Source organism: Bubalus kerabau, chromosome 3 (genome assembly GCF_029407905.1).
Source record: "Bubalus kerabau isolate K-KA32 ecotype Philippines breed swamp buffalo chromosome 3, PCC_UOA_SB_1v2, whole genome shotgun sequence".
Classification (NCBI taxonomy): domain Eukaryota; kingdom Metazoa; phylum Chordata; class Mammalia; order Artiodactyla; family Bovidae; genus Bubalus; species Bubalus kerabau.
Window position 1 is genome coordinate 41,655,986 of NC_073626.1, and position 16,647 is coordinate 41,672,632.

At 45.0% G+C, this 16,647-nt stretch overlaps 2 protein-coding genes across 8 annotated transcripts in view; one reads left to right on the forward strand and one right to left on the reverse strand.

Moving 5' to 3' along the window:
• STK38 (serine/threonine kinase 38) overlaps window positions 1-5,477 on the forward strand; it is a 43,659-nt gene extending 38,182 nt beyond the window's left edge. For 4 of the 5 annotated variants that reach the window (XM_055571574.1, XM_055571573.1, XM_055571575.1 and 1 more), the window contains 3 exons: window positions 33-128; window positions 1,061-1,155; window positions 3,618-5,477. In XM_055571574.1, coding sequence (XP_055427549.1) covers window positions 33-128; window positions 1,061-1,155; window positions 3,618-4,117 — 691 coding nt within the window. In that variant the 3' untranslated portion in view covers window positions 4,118-5,477. Of the gene's footprint in view, window positions 1-32; window positions 129-1,060; window positions 1,156-1,592; window positions 3,212-3,617 lie in introns of those variants that run through there. The other variant, XM_055571576.1, reaches the window with a different exon arrangement.
• A 2,233-nt stretch (window positions 5,478-7,710) lies between these two features.
• The window catches only part of KCTD20 (potassium channel tetramerization domain containing 20), a 36,980-nt gene continuing 28,043 nt past the window's right edge, over window positions 7,711-16,647 (reverse strand). For all 3 annotated transcript variants that reach the window (XM_055571580.1, XM_055571578.1, XM_055571579.1), the window contains 5 exons: window positions 15,821-15,923; window positions 15,337-15,457; window positions 14,072-14,269; window positions 12,564-12,674; window positions 7,711-11,266 (listed from right to left, as the gene is read on the reverse strand). In XM_055571580.1, the coding sequence (XP_055427555.1) occupies window positions 10,974-11,266; window positions 12,564-12,674; window positions 14,072-14,269; window positions 15,337-15,457; window positions 15,821-15,923 (826 nt within the window). In that variant the 3' untranslated portion in view covers window positions 7,711-10,973. The remainder of the gene's footprint in view (window positions 11,267-12,563; window positions 12,675-14,071; window positions 14,270-15,336; window positions 15,458-15,820; window positions 15,924-16,647) is intronic.

Consider the following 16,647-nt stretch of genomic DNA (forward strand, 5'->3'; position numbering starts at 1 on the left):
TTGAGGTGTGCTGAAAAGCCTCTCTTTTCCAGATTCTGCTGTGAATGGGAACATAGAATTGGAGCCCCTGGAGTTGAGGAAATCAAAAATAATTCTTTTTTTGAAGGTGTTGACTGGGAACATATCAGGTATATCCATGTAAAAGCTTTCAGGATAATTTGAGTCTATAGCTTGCTTAATACTAATTTAGAAGCCATTACTGGCATGCCAAGTATGGGAAGAGAGCTTCTTAGAAATTCATTCAGGGTCTTGTCCTGATTTTCATTCCCGTTAAGGATTGGGAGTTGGGACTTCCTGTCAGCCATGTGCCACAGGATTTGTTGAAGCCAGCAGTTGTTTGCAGAGTGAAACACCTTTGGATTCCATGGTGAAAGGACCGCCTGAGCATCGTGTTTCACTTGCTTCTTACCTCGGACACACCAGTCTCTCTAGTGTTGGGGGCCACCAGCCGGACAGTCTGTGCCCACAGGTGGAGGCTGTTATTGGGGGGTAGAGAAGGAAGAAAGGAGTTGGGGGGGAGGCGGGGGAGCATGAAATTGTCGTGGGAGTGGGTCGTAGAGCGCTGTCAGTGTTCTGCCCACACCGCTGTAGCCAGCATTCCCTGGTTGCTAAACAGAAGATGAAGTTGTATCTGTTTCATAATTGTCCCTAATTTGCATGCTTGTGATTTGTAACCTTTGCCTTTTAGCCTCTCTACTCGGTGGCACTTCTGGTAGAAGAGGGCAGAGCCCTGCACGAAGGGACATGTAGAGGTTGAGTTTCCCTTTTCAGCAGACAGGGCACGCTGTCAGGAGTATGCTAACTTTGAATTTTAATTTCACCTTATTTTTCTTGTCTTTCTTCCTGGCTATGGATAATTGTTATATTTTTCATCACGATTTTGTTTGGATTTAGTCAGCTAGTGTGGCTGTCAGTGGTCGTAGCTTTTCAAAGGAAATAAAGGCTGCCTGTCCGTGGACAGGGTTTCCCTGTCAGTCAGATCAGGGGTCTTTCCCGGACTTTAGTTGTGACCCGTATGATTACTAACCATAGTAATTTTTGGAATGTCTGTTCTTGGCAGAGAGAGACCTGCTGCAATATCTATTGAAATCAAAAGCATTGATGATACCTCAAACTTTGATGAGTTTCCAGAATCTGATATTCTTAAGCCAACAGGTAATACCACCACCACCTCAGCTGCCTTATCAGTGCATTATGTCCCCCAAATGTGGGTGTGATGTTTACAAATCAGGGTAGAGAACATGGAGAGGAACTTCAGTTCTTCAGGCTCTTTGTAAGTATATTTCCAATGTTAATGCTGGGCAGCAAGTGAGACCTTGCCAAATGGAAAGTGAATACAAACGCCCACATTTAGACGGCTCAACCACAAAGATTTGCTCTCTTGTTTATTAAATTAAAGGTTAGGTAACCTGAAATGACAGAAGTGGGAAAATAAAACTTTAAAAATATTGTGAAAAATATGAGGTTCAAGGAACATAGGCAAGCAAATGTAGAAAATCTGCAGAATGTTCTCCAGAATGTTACGTCTTCAGTACTGAGTAGTCCATCAGGGTAAGGCTGTGAATCAACTCTGACATCTGTTTCTTTCCCAGTGGCAACAAGTAATCACCCTGACACAGACTACAAGAACAAAGACTGGGTCTTCATCAATTACACCTACAAGCGCTTTGAGGGCCTGACTGCACGGGGGGCGATACCTTCCTACATGAAAGCAGCAAAATAGTTTTCCTTGAATAGGGATCCTAAATTGAGCAGAATTCTTTGTACAACATTATGGTTTTCTTCTCACATACTCTTTTGAAAGAGTTTCCAGGAAGTTTATGGAACCCACCAACGTGGTGAACATGGTGATAGTAAGTGGATTCTCTTCCATGGCATCTGATGACCGGTGGAACAAAGACAACTGTTTGTACTATGCTGGCCATGAACAGCTGTCCTGTTCTTTAGAAGTATCATGAGCCAATCTGATGTTTTAAAAAAAACCTCAAATTTTCCTAAGTTCATCAGAACGAAGGGAGAAAAACAGCCATCATCCAACTTTGAGACTGTAACATAAACTTATTATCAGCCAGTTCTGGGTTTCTGTGACATGCTTCCTGTCAAGCCCACCAAGTATTTTTTTTCTTTACGGCTAAAAGTTCGTAGTACTAAAGGAAATAAAGCAATAAAGAGCGTCAGCAGCCAGCATGCTGGCTGAAGGAAATGATCCGCCATTCTGAATGGGTGGTTATGGTGGTTTCTCCCCAGACCTCAGCCTCTGGCAAGTGGCTTTTTATAGCCTCCAATCATGGTGCACTTTATTTATGGTACTAGGGTAAAGACTCTCAGTCCATTTTGATTTATTTGCTCCTGCCCATCTAAAATACTCCTGCTGCTTTTCTGAGTGTTGATGGAGGAGCCCAGCTTGATCCATCGTTGCTCTTAGAAGGCCCAAAGCCTGCTGGGCATCACCATGGAGGCTCAGATCACATGGAAAATCCTCACCTTCTCTTCACGACTGTATCAGAAAATCCCCTTGGATATTGCCATGGACCAGCAGTACGCAAAGTGCTGCCAACAGAACCTCAGCGCCTTCCTGAGAACACAGCAGGGGGAGCCTGGGCGGAGCAGGCGGCCGGGAACCCTCTTGGCTAAGGTGCTGCTCCCGTTGTGTCTCCAGGACGTCCTGCAGCGGAGGGAGCCAGCCCAAGACGCAGTGCAGAGCCCGCCTGCAGACGCTTGTATAGCTCACGCCTCAGTCCCTGGTGCAGCCGTATTTGTATTCTCTGTTTCTCCTCTCCCAACTTCAAGTAACCATCTTGCCTTGGAATCATGATTACAAATTTTTCCTTTGCAGATGCCTTCCTGAGGGATGGTCCTCTCCACCCTAAAGGGTCACCTGTAGGCCTGGGCTGACCAGGCCTTTCTGCTGGGGTGGTCTCTGAAGAGAGACCCTCTGAATTTTAGCACGAAGTGCCTTTTCTTTCACAGCTGCCACCACCTTTAGAGAACTTCTGCTGCATCAGAAAAATGTGGAGGCTCCGTATTAATGCATTATTGCTTTAAAAAATTTTGATGACTCCCTCAGCGTCATTTGCACCTATGTGATAACTTTGCATATTGCAGAGTGTCGTAGCCACGTCACAACTGGGAGACGGCTTCCTGCCAGTCTTGAGGTTGTAAACATCAGCTATGAAAGGAAAGTATGTCCTAGCTTAGCCATTCAGGACAATTTTAAAAGAGTATCAAAGTGACAGTAGTAAGTGAAACCTCTGGGTTTTAATGACTTAGAGGAAGGAAAAAGAATTTTAGGGAAATATTAACTCTGGATGAAGATCATGTGTTTGCCCCTTATTCTTTGATTCATGGTTTGCTGGTGAAAAGGAAGTGAGAGTCTTTTGTGTAACTGTGTAGTTTCTTTGGATTACCAAATAGTTGGGGCCTTGACCCCCATGTGTTTTGCAAGAGTGTGTGGTAAGCATGGGTAATGAGAACAGGAGGGCGATGGTCTGTATGTTGGAAAGTGGCATGGGATGATTTTTCTTGGTGGGGCAGGGGTTGGGGGGATGCCCACATTTTAACTTCTAAACTTCTGAATAAACTGTGTGAAAACAGTTGTATAAATTTGTGTGTTTTAGAGCAAATGTGGCTTGTAATACCAAGAGGCAGAGTGCTGGTGGCTTCTTCTCAACCCCTTTGTCTGCAAAGCATTGCAACAGCGAACGCCATCTTTAGGCAGAATACTTTACTGTCTCAGGGAAGATGGGAGCCCGCCCTTCTGAACCGGAGTTCGTGTGAAGAGACATCTTCTGTCGGCCCCACGCCCCTGCTCCTTGCACCTGGCTGTCTCAGGGCAGCGGGCGCTCCTGCAGTTCAGTGCAGTGAGGCCGAGGGGAGACTTGCTGACCCAAGTGCTGTCAGCTGGTGGGCCCTTTGTACAACTGTTTGTAGCTCAGCCCCATTTTCCCCACAAGCTGCCAAGATGGACACCTCAGCTCCTGCAGTCCACCAGAGCAGGGCTCTGCTCGGGACATGTATTGTGAGGAGCCTTCTCTGGGTCCAGGAAAGGAGCCTCGGGCAAAGACCAAGCAGGGTGGGAATCTGTTTAAATTCAGGCATCTGTTTAAATGCAGCTTAAACAGAATGTGTTGTCTTCCCGTGGCTCATGAGTTTCAAGAAATGTCGGGAACCGTTGTCTCTGGGTTCTGTCTCTTAGCGGGGAGTTAGAAAATAATAGAACTTAACTGTACCACGTACTAAAGTGAAACTGAATACTGATGTCATTCAGTCTCCTTGATTCAGGAGTACATCAGAATTTTCTTCAGTACCTATTTAAGAATTACTTTTAAAAGAGGCAAATTCCTTTGGGATTATAGGCACTGACTAGCAGATGCTAATTTCAGTGCTCATCTATATAACATAAGAATCCTCTGCCACTGATTGCTAATACTCTTTCTCTGAATCATTTCCTTGGAAAATACATTTCCTGGATCACCTTCTGTTACTCTCTCCTGGGCCTCTGTGTGTTACCCAAATGGTGTTTTTAATTGAATGCAAAAAGGATTCGGTGAATGTTTTTTCCTTTCCTAGTTAGCAAACATTTCCCTGGAATCGTCTTATCAAAGCCAACACTGACTTAAAAACTAGGCTCTATGATGCTTTTCAGGAATATTTTCAGAGACAAACATCTTGCCCACATAATACTTAAGCATCCATAAAACACAGAGCTCAATCCCAGGCACTCGAGGGAGCAGTAGGGAGCCCACTGTGGTTCTGAACCACAGATCGGTGTGAGGAAAGAGTTCCCAGCCAGCAAGTCGGCTTAACAGAATTGTGGCATCAACTCTAAAGTTACTGCTATATTAGTGTTGCTGTAACAGTGCTGTTAAGCCAACCCTGAGTTCCTGGGAAGGTTGAGGACACTTCTGAGAGATGTTTACAAGTAGCAGAGATTTAGCAGAGGGGAAAGTGCAGGCCAGGGTTTGGGAGGCTGGTTAGGTATGCTCCCCTCGGAGAAGGCAATGGCACCCCACTCCAGTACTCTTGCCTGGAAAATCCCATGGATGGAGGAGCCTGGTAGGCTGCAGTCCATGGGGTCGCTAAGAGTCGGACACGACTGAGCGACTTCACTTTCACTTTTCACTTTCATGCATTGGAGAAGGAAATGGCAACCCACTCCAGTGTTCTTGCCTGGAGAATCCCACGGACGGGGGAGCCTGGTGGGCTGCAGTCCATGCGGTCGCACAGAGTTGGACACGACTGAAGTGACTTAGTAGCAGCAGCAGGTATGCTCCCCTGCAGTGATGGAGGCATGGAGCTACGAATAAGTATTACTTTCTAAAGAACACTTCTCAGTGTTACTCCATTTCCCTCTTGCTTCTGCCTTCTTCCAGTGGTATGAAATGTGTTAGTATTAATTATCCCATGTGCAAAACATGCTACTGATTTTTTTAGGCATTCCTCTGGTCACTGGTGTCCTAACTGCCATGTCCACTGGCTTCTCTTCAGCCCCCATTTACCTGACCACTCTGCGGCACTCTCACTGCTGACTTAAAAACAACTGCTCCACCTCTTTAACTTCCTGTTTGTAGTTCTGCTGCTGGCTAAGTGCTGGGGCTCCTAGAACAGTGCCTTTGCCTTCTTTTCACTCCTGTGACTTCTCCCATACTGTGACTTCAACTGCCATTTTTGTGGCGAGATCTTCAAAATGACCATCCTGCCCAGAATATCTCCCCAGAACTCTAGATCCCACATAACAAGTGCCTATCAGAAACTACCACCCAGAAGGCCTCTTACCAGCGCAAACTGTTTAGGGAGCTTCTCTTGCTTCCACCGCCTTCTTTCTAGCTCATTCTTCCTGCCGTCCAAGCCAGAAATTTCTTACACAACTCCCCATCAGTGAACATGTATAATTCTTGGGCGTGCTCGTCCATTCTGCCAGTCTTCATCATTCCTTGCTGAATCCATCGTTGTGGTCTCTTTGCTGGCCTCCTTGTTCCTATTCCTTCCCCTTTCAAGTCTGTTGTTCTCCCTGCTGCCAAAGAAATTCTTTAAAATTTCAGATCTGGTCTCAGGTCCATCCAGTCAGTGATGCCATCCAACCGTCTCATCCTCTGTCTTCCCCTTCTCCTCCTGCCTTCAATCTTTCCCAGCATCAGGGTCTTTTCCAATGAGTTGGCTCTTCACATCAGGTGGCCAAAGTATTGGAGCTTCAGCTTCAGTCCTTCCAGTGAATATTCAGAATTGATTCCTTTTAGGATTGACTGGTTTGACCTTACAGTCGGAGGGGACTCTCAAGAGTCTTCTCCAACACCACAGTTCAAAACCACTAATTCTTCAGTGCTTAGCCTTCTTTATGGTCCACGTCTCACATCCATACATGACTACTGGAAAAACCATACAGACCTATGTTGGCAAAGTAATGTCTCTGCTTTTTAATATGCTGTCTGGGTTTGTCGTAGCTTTTCTTCCCAGGAGCATCTTTTAATTTCATGGCTGTAGTCACCATCTGCAGTGATTTTGGAGCCCAAGAAAATAAACTGTCACTGATTCCATTGTTTCCCCATCTATCTGCCATGAAGTGGTAGGACCGGACACCATGATCTTAGGTTTTTGAATGTTGAGTTTTAAGCCAGCTTTTTCACTCCTCTTTCACTTTCATCAAAGAAGGCTCTTTAGTTCCTCTTCACTTTCTTCCTTAAGGGTGGTGTCATCTGCCTATCTGAGGTTATTGATAAAACTCTTAAGGCTCCCAATAGCTTATGCAGTGAGACCAAACACCTTGTCTGAGGTACAGGGGTCCTTCTTACTCTGGCCTTATTTCTGCATGCCCCCATCCTCTTCCCTCATGACAGCAGGCAACTATTTCACCTTTGCATCTTTGATTATACAGTTGAACTGGTTTGGAATATCTTCCATTTAGATTCATGGATCCAAAACCACTATGTTTGTCTTTAACAGTTTGGTTCACGTATCATGTATAGAATCCTCTCATGAACTCTCCTCTAATCCTCACAGTAAGAACTGGCTACTCTACCCTTTTGGGATTCCCAAGTGACCTCAGCTATTTATGGATCTGTCTTCTCCACGCAATTATAAAAGCCCTCTGAGGGAGGGAATTGTGTCCTAGGCAGCGTGTCCCCATGATTAAGCAGTGTTTGGCCTTGAACATCCTCAACAGGCCATGTCTTCAGAGCATGTTCTTAACCTCTGTGCTGTTAAGGGCAGGCCTGGCAGGGAGGCCGGCTTGTTTAGCACCCTTGAAGTTGTATCACCAATAAGCTCCCAGGCGAAGTGAGCAGAGGGAGTCCAGGAGGACCCGAGTAGAGGAGGCTGAGACAGAGCAGAGGAGGAGCGAGGTGCCCATAGCAGTGCTTTCCAGGGACCCACCTCACCTGGCTTTCACTCCTGCCGTGTTTCCTCACTTGCTCTAAACCAAAACTAGAACGTAAGAGATATGAGCTGTCCTACCTTATTTTACATTTGGCTTTGTGGGGTCCTACTTAGTTGGGATTTGAGGGTTCAAGAGGTCTTGAATGCAAGTTAACCAGACACTTGAGAAGGCAGACCCTTAGGGCTCTGGAACCTGGGAATCACAAGGAGCCGCAGGGCGGGGAAAGCGCACATGGACTCCAGGGGAGCTCCCAGCTGTGTGGGAAGAAGAGACCCTCTGGACAGCCTGTGTGCTGCCCTGGCTCCAAACCTACTCTGCTAAAACCAGCAACAACAAAACAACATGGACACAAATGGTAACATTTTATTATAGAAAAAGCATCCCAAATGTAAGGACTTCGTAAACACTGGTAGGTGAACAAGTGCAACTTTAAAGGTAAATACAAAGTAAAGAGGCAAAACCTACGAGCCTTTTGCCTTAAAGAGGAAATGTCATGTTCTCCTGCAGACGGTATCCCGCCAGAGCACAAACGGCTCCATCTCCCACAAAGGCCTCAGGTCTGCTTTCTGAACTATGCCCAGTTTAACAGTTTCAAAATGATGGCAAGAAGTGGCACTGAGTGAATCACCAAGACTGACTCTTAACCTTCTATTGACTATTACTTAGTTAAGGCTCCTAGCACACTCTGGCTGTGTTTCCTCCAAGGAGGACCAGCTGGAACACTATCCATCCTTCCTGGGCTTATTCCACAGTGTTTCCACAGACCTGCATACATTAGGTTACCACACGGAATTTAGTTCACAACAGCATTGGCTATTGCATATTGTGCAATAAATCAAGCTACTTTCTAGCGTCCTTACCCTTTTTTCTGTCATTCTTTTAATTCCTTTTCTCCATGTTGGAGAAACCATTAAGTCATCTCAGAGACATTTTAACACTGTCTCCATGCCTGCATCCAGCTCCTTAATGGCAACTGTTTCCTCATCAGCTATCTATGACCTGATGCATACACAGACTCAGATCCTAAACCTCAATTCAGGTTTATCTGTTTGCTGACACAGATACCTCTGAATAAGACAGTCTGGGCAAAACCATTTTCTTATGAAAATGTTTATGTACAAACAGCCTGGCTTTCTTATTTAGGCACTTAGGGAAAAAACACCAAACCTGAGTGCTACCTTCTTCATGAGAAACACCTCTTGCCCAGCTGGCCAGTAGCTGACTCCTGATGGGAGTGACTGTAACCCAGCTCTTGGCCCTGCGAGAACTGCGGAATGTCCTGGCCCTGGGGACAGCAGCTGTGGCTGAGAGGAGCCACCAAATTAGAGCGATGCTTCAATCCAGGCCAGAGGGGAGGGGCCGCCGAAGACACGCCTCTCCACCAGAGGGAGCCTGCAGGCCCTGCTTGCCCCCCAGCCCCCAGGGCCTGGTGACACGTCCACGCATTTCCAGCGCGCTCACACCCAAGCGCTGGGTCCCAAAGCACGTCAGCCCGATTCTGGGGGGAAAAAAGACCTAGTTTGTGAAAGCCTGAGGAAGTTAAATTATTTACACAGAACAGAGTACAAGCCCTACTTTCATACCTAGCTTTGTACCCAAGCAAGGACTAATTGTATTAGCTAAGACACGTTTACCCCTAAATGTTAATATATAAGCTATAAAACAGAAATTACACATACTTACTACAGACTACACAAAAGTTTAACTCCAGTTTCCTTTGTGATGGCATGGAAGTCAACTGAAAAGTGTAAAGGAAGCACCATTAAACAATCTGGGCTGGTCAACTACTCATGGGTGTAAATGTAGTACCAGTAAGGTCAAAGCCAAACCTGACCTCAAATATGAGCCCATTCTTTTCACAGAATTAAAACTACCCTCTGGGCTACAAAATAACACTAACCCTCAACGGCAACCCTGGCCATCAGCCATACAAATGGATGCCAGTGTTCATCAGAGTAACTGTAGCTGGGGGTTGGCTCAGTTTAACCCCTTGCTACTAATTTTTCTGAATAAGAACAGAGCATTGACGTGCCTTGGGACACTGGTCCTGGTCACGTGTGCAGAACACGCGCCTTAAGAACTCTCGCTCAGCAAGCCTGGGAAGAGCAGCTGTCGGCACACTCCCGGCTCCCTCTGGAGGACCGTGACTAGGGCAGTCACAGAATGGCCCTGAGCAGCTGCCCTATAGTATCTTATGGAAACAGGAGACACAGTATCGTATGGAATTTAAGAAAACCAGGCCTGTTCTTAAAGAACTTGAAGGAAACTGTGTCCCTTCTTAAATGCTCAGGTTCGGGGACTGGAAGGCCAGCCTCTACCACAAAATGGGAGAAAGTCTCAAGATGCATCTGGCTGTAAACTCTGAAGTGAGCTCTGCTGTTCACAGCCACAGGGACATCAGTACAGACGGGAGTGACCACGTGCTGTTAACACAGACCCCACAGCAATGAAATCACTAAGCTGGATTCCCTTCTGCCCATTCTTCTTTTGGGGTTGATATTAGTATAGTTTTCTTACCTAGTGTGTGAGCAACTGATAGGTTATTTAAAAAATCAAAATACCCTGATACCTAAAATATTCCATAGTATGAAATGAACATACAACGAAAAATCCTACACTGGGACAAAGCCTAACCAGGTGACGCTTCCCCACTCAGATCCACCCCCAGTCCTCTTCCCAAGCTTACTGGTCTTTCTACTGAGAAACTGAGCACTTTTGGAAACTTACTGCTCCCATCTTAAAAGCCTGTTACACCATATCTGAGGTCTCCCAGACACACCCAGAGCAACATGCTAGCCTAGGGTGAAGACTACAGCTTCACACCAGATTCCGAGCCAGGAGAATCAAAGTGGCCTGATCTGGAGAGCTTCTTCAACTTGGGTTGTGAATTTCATTCCAAAGGAATAATAATCTGTTTAGGCTCAAAAACCTTGCAGCTAAAAAGGTTTCATAAACACTGTTATGCATTAATCCTTCCTGTCAAAGAATCTGTGAGGTTTTAGATTGTTCACTGCAATAATGAAAAACAAAACTGAATTGAAGCTCTTAAGAATTTCCTTTTGGACATTTTGAATAAGAGCCTGTTTCTTCCCACAGGCAGCCTGGGCACAGATGCCACCAGGATGGTATCTTCACTAACCTCTAATGAGCATCCCACCAGTGTTTGCTTGTAGAAGGTATAGATTGTCTCCTTTTTTAAGTTTGGTCCCTTTGCTGCTAAGTAATGTGCCTGGTATAAAACAAAATCAACAACAACCAAGAACAGAGTGCGAAGGATGAGAACTGCTTTGCCGAATATGAGGCAACAGGAGTCCTGACTTCCTTCTCTGCTTCCCCAGTTATGCAGACTTGGTGAACAGCACCAGACCCCAAATTTTCAAGTTTCCAGGGCTGCTGCAAAGCTGGTAGTTTAATTACCAGCGAGTGCTTTTTCATCCCCTGCTGGAGGCACAGGCTTACTGAAAAGGATACAGATTAATTATGGGAGAAGAGGAAAGGACGGGAGAGAAGCATGTCTCCTCAGTGAGACAAACCAGGGGAGGACTGGTTGGGCATCCCATACAGAGACAAGGCCTGCAGAGGGACAGACCCACAGCCGGCCCTAATCCTGAAAGTCATTAGAAGCCATCTGAGAAAGTGGGGCATTCAGCCGGTCAAGTTCATCCACCTGGGGTGGATGGTGCATTAATATTTCTTGGTCCTCCAAGACATCTTCTCCAGCAGCGACTAGATTTGTGAGGGACTTGCTTCTGACACACTGGAAATCCACATGGCGACTCTTCCCTTCTTCTTTTTCCCAGGACATCTGGATAAAGGGGCGCTGCACATAATTATAGATTACTTCCGACCGGCCGCCAGGTCTCCTCTTAATTTTTTCTTTACAGGTAGGGTAACCTGAAACGGGGAAAAAAGGCCATCATAACCCCAGAAAATCGATCACTTGGGTTCCCGTACTTCCTTCTTTCCAACCGCATCCGTTTCCTCCCAAATCGCAAGACTGTGTGAAACCACAGGGAGGAGACCATGTTCTCCAGCCCCCGCTGCCCACGGCCTGCTGCCCTCCTGCCCAGGTTAGTAGGTCTTGTCCCTGAAAGGGAAATAACAAAAAAGTGTATTCCTTCTAATGGAAGGGGGAGAAGCCTCTTAATAATTTCACAGGTCTGTCTTTTACTGGCTTCAGCACTACAGGACACAAATCCTACTGTGGCCCTCTAATTCTGTTGCCTACAGGGCATCCTGCATGAATAGGTAAGGAAATGTGAAATGTTTAAGCCTAAAGGAAAAACTGGGATGCTGCCTACAGTATCTAAAAGGCTGTCACACGGAAATGGGAGAAATCTTATTCACCTTCGCAGACTAGAACTGGAACGAAGACGGAAGAGGGAGGAGGTCATCTACCAACTGTGGAAGAATGTTCTCATGGTAGGACAGTCTGATGGGCTACTCTGCGAAATGGAGTGACCCCTCTCCCTCTGTCCCTATGGTTATCAAAGAGATAAAGGAGGACGTAGTAGAAAGAGGTTTAATAGATGATCTCAAAAATCTCTTCCAACTTGAAGTTCCAACCTAAGTCAGACACAGTGACAGGTTCTGTGGGCAACACTGAGACAGCTACAGCGGCAAAACGCAGGTGTCAAAAGGCCTGCGGAGGGGAGACCAGGATGGCTTCCGCACTCTCCCGAGAGTCAGTCTCCAGTTCGCTTCCATGGAGATCACAGGTTGGGAGCCCCTGCTCAAATCATTTAAAGCAGTTCTGTCAGTACACCCAGACATTCCTCAGAGGTATGCAGGGAATAAAACAAGTCTCCAAGGTAGTTGTCAGAAGGACCCTTCCAGATCCCAGAAAGGTCCTCACCAGGACAGCTGACTAAACAGATGGCCCTCCCACGTGGCAAGCCCAGGAGCCCCGCATTTCCCTCCAGTGTCCTTCACCCTGACTGCTCTGTATCCTGAGGCAGTCAACTGGAACTTATTCCTACAGCTGCTTTAAAGCATTTTCAACTGGAAATGAAAAGAAAACATACGGGCAAAACAAAAACTGGAATTTCAAACTTGGGTAGGAATGTAGCTTCCATGTGGGTCTCTATTCTCTAGGCCCTCAGCAACCAGGTTTCAAGGACATAAGATATGGCCCCAGCTCCAACTATACCCACAGGCCATGCGAGCTGGATACTGACGGGTTGTTCTTTACCTTCAATCCCAATGCGAATGTTTTTCAGGCCCCGTTCCTTTAACACTGTTTTAGCAACATCCCGATTCTCAATGTATTTGAAAAATCTGTAGAGCTTAGAGCTATAAAGAACTGGAAAAAATAAGTCCGGGGTTAGTCATGGAGTGAATACCTTTGTAAGAGAAAGGAGATGAGCTAACAGATTCAGACTAATGAATGACCTGAGCCCTGATGCCAAAAAATTCATATGGATCACAGAGTAAATGTTAAATAATAAATCAACCATAAGAAAACCATGTTAAGAAATTTTCATAGTCTCAGAGTAGGGAAGGCTTTCTGGATATGACATAAAACCTAAAGAAAAAAAACCTAAAAAAAAAAAACATAAAGAAAAACTAAAACATCTCTGCTTACCCAAAACCAAACAAAGCTAAGAAGACAACGAACTGAGAAAAATACCTGCCACTCTTATTACAAAGGGCTAATTTCCTTGATATCTATGGAGAGTAGTCACAAAAAGAGCTTTTGCAAACCACTAAGTAAAAGACTAACAATCCATCTTTGTAATGGGCAAAAGGCATGATTACAGTTAACAGAAAAGGAAATTAAAACGGCTTTTAAAAAGATGTTCAGTCTCATTCATGGAATAAGAAATGCAAATTAAAACTCCAGCAAGATGCTGTTTTTCACCTACCAGAGTGGCACATATAAATTTCAGTAAAACTGTGTCTTGGTGAAAAATGGGAAATAAACTCATCATATACTGTTTTGTGAGTTATAAACTGGCTCAACCTTTAGAGAAGATAATTTGGCAAATTTTATTAGAATCATAAAAGCACAAAGGTTTTGACACAGAAATTCCATTTCTAGGGATATTATTCTACAGAGATATACATGTATGAAAAGACTTTCTTTAAAAAGATAATTCACTGGAGCATCAGCCATAATTTATAGCTTAAATGGTAACCAAAAGGGCTGGTTAAATCAATTATGGCAGTCAGGCAATGGAATACTATACAGGCATTAAAAAGATGGTGGAAGCTTTTAATGTTAAGACATGATATAGAATAGCCTCTACAATATGGTATCATTTGGGGAAAAAAACATGTACATAATTGCTTATGTATGTGCACTGAATAAATCTGGAAGAATATAAAAGAAACTGAAGAGGAAAACTAGGTAGATGAGGCAGGTGTGGGAAGAAAACTTTTCGATGTATATATCCTTTTATATTTTCTGAATTTTGAATTACTACCAATTCAAAAGGGTTTAAAAATGAAACAGATGGAGAAAGGAATGAAAGCACCTCTTAGCGTGTGGCTGGTGCTGCACCAGCAGGGACGCCAGGGGCAGGCGTGGGAAGCAGGCACGCTCACGGTACGCCCCAGCAGGAAAGACCTGCATCACCAGACTGATCATCCAGGTGAGTGTGCTGCTCACCAGCAACAGCCCACTGGTTCTAAGGTCTAGCTACGACCGGGCAGCATGCTTCTTGCTGAAAACATCTGCATCATGCTGGGGGCTCCTACTTTGAGAATACTCCTCTCCCATGGGTGGGGGGTGGTCTTCGTCCCAGTCCACAGAATCCTCATCCGTCAGCACAACAATGTGGCACTCTCTCTCCCCTTTCTTGGCACAGCCCACCATGATGGGCAGGATCAGCTCTTCGAGGTAGTGATCAAACTGCTTGTGAGCACCGTCATTGGACAGTTCATGCAGTAAAGCACCTGGGAGACAAAATGCAAGAGAACATCTGCTGCTCAAATGCAGGCATTACCGGAGTGAAAAGATGATGAGGTAAACGGCTGTTATCATTGGTAAGGTCCAGAAAAGTGGCTCACTTCAGGGCAGAGAATGTATCCTGCTCTGAGGTGATAATTAAGCTGAATTTGTTACATGCTTTACACATTCTACCAATCTCCTGTTTAATAAACCCGAGCATTCTGATCAGTTGAGGTTTTTTCAACATGCAATATCAGAACATAAACATTAATTTATGTTAATGGTTAACCCAAATAATGGTTAACCACTATTTGGGGATGCCTCTTTATAGCACCTCTTCTGAAGATGCTCTGGACTGCAATTTAGAGTACCACAGGAGAGGAATAATCTAAGGTTTGGAGACACCAAGGGACTTTCTCTAAGTGGGTACTAGACTCAGTGGAGAAACCACACATCCAGAGAACGTCATGGAACATCAAAGAAAATGTATCATGAACTTTAAAGAATTTTAAAATCATTTCACAAAGCTTAGGTAATAAGAGCGTGGAGTTTGTATTCAGACAATCAGTTATCCCAGCTTTAAAGTTTAGAGTTTTGAACAAGCCAATTTCTCCATCTTTTCATTTGTTAAGTGAGATTATCACCCATCTTTCAAGGGTTAATTGTGAAAATTAATGCAAGTTCACATCTATAAAGCACTTAACAAACACTAAGTTACTGATAAACTGTAAGAAGTACCCAGCCACTTTATGTCCTGTGACTATTACTGAACCTTGTGTCATATCTGAGGATCAGTATCCTTATCTGTTAAAGAGTTGAGATCCCAAGAGAGGAAGCAGTTAGCCTGGTGACTCACGGGGTCAAGCCACCTTAGAGCCCACTCACGGTCCTGTGTTTACTTCCTCACAGAGTTTTGAAGCAAAAGAGGGAATGGTTAGTACCATGTCTCTTCTCTGCAGATGATCTTCAACCCACACTGAAAATGCTTTCTGTTTAGTAATAAAAATGTTAATTCTAAGCAAATTCAAAGTTTAGCTGCTCAAATGCAATTGGCAGCTTCTCCTGTACTCACTCAGATCTTGACATCGGATAGTGTTGAAGTCAAAGTTAATGCAGAGATAATCACATGTATCTCTAAGGTCTGGTATAGAGATGCCATCAGGACAATTGATGATACCAGTTTTGTAATAATCCTACAAAGAGATTAAAAAGAGGAAATGTAGTCAAAGAACAAGATGAAAATGTCCCTCTTCAACCTTGACTCATTCATTCCTAGTTCAGGTAAAGTGCTGGGTTACGAGAACTATCACCAAGTTGGTGATTCATTAGACAGCAAAGTGACTCCTGGCCATCTTCACATGTTTAATCACAACCTGATACCTGAGTGAGCTCACACAAGCAAGAAGGACTTAAGAATTACAGGAAGAGAAAATAAAGCAGGAAAGGCAATAACTAGAAATGACAAACCCTGAAGTCAGAGCAGTCTGAGGAACTCTGAAGGCTTCTGACTATGTATGCCCCCAGGGAAGAGGATGGAACACGAGGTCACTACGCACCAGCACCGTTCGGAACACAGTTGCACTGATTCCTTCTGCAATCTCATACTCGCCCTTCTCGTTGGGACGCGTGAAGTTGTACTCTCTTCCTGGTCCAAACATCCTGAAAGATACCCAGGCAACAGTGTTACCCTCTCCAAGCAGGATTCTCCACAGATGAAACTTCTCTCCCTTCTTCACCGTATCCTGGAAGACTCCATTCCCCTCTTACAATATAATTTTAAACAGAGCACCAGGACTCAACCCCTATAAGACACACTTAAGTCTTAGGAAACTCCCTTCAGACAGAAAAAGGCGGCAGCAATTGCTTTCAGTGTTTGAGTGCAATGAGGAACAAAGCAGCCTCTCCAAGTCACCGGCAGTGAGCTTCTGTGGCGCACAGCGGCACCTGGGAAGTCTCCGGAGCACCGGCATCCTGGGTGACAGTGTCTCCTGCCCTGAGCCTTCCTGTTCCTCCTCCTCACCCATCAGTATGTACCCATCCAGCACGCCATCCTTGATTTTTCTGAGTTTTGCTTTTCAACATCTGATAGACGAATCTGAACTAGTTCGTGCAGATGTTAGTGCTTTCCCTTTCCTGGTACATTTTACAGCCGAGCTCTGGAAAAAATGCCCTTCTTCAATTCAGGGAGTTAACTAATGATGGGAATTTCAGGTCAAGCCAAAAAGGAGGGGAAGAACTAGATCATCAACAGTTTGACATATTTCAGAGAGGCAGGCCTGCTCTGGGCTGACTTCAGAGGTCATGAAGGCACAGGGAGGATCCATTCCCATCCCTCCTCCCTCTCTCAGATCCCTTCCAGAAAAACTGGCCCCATGACTCCTAC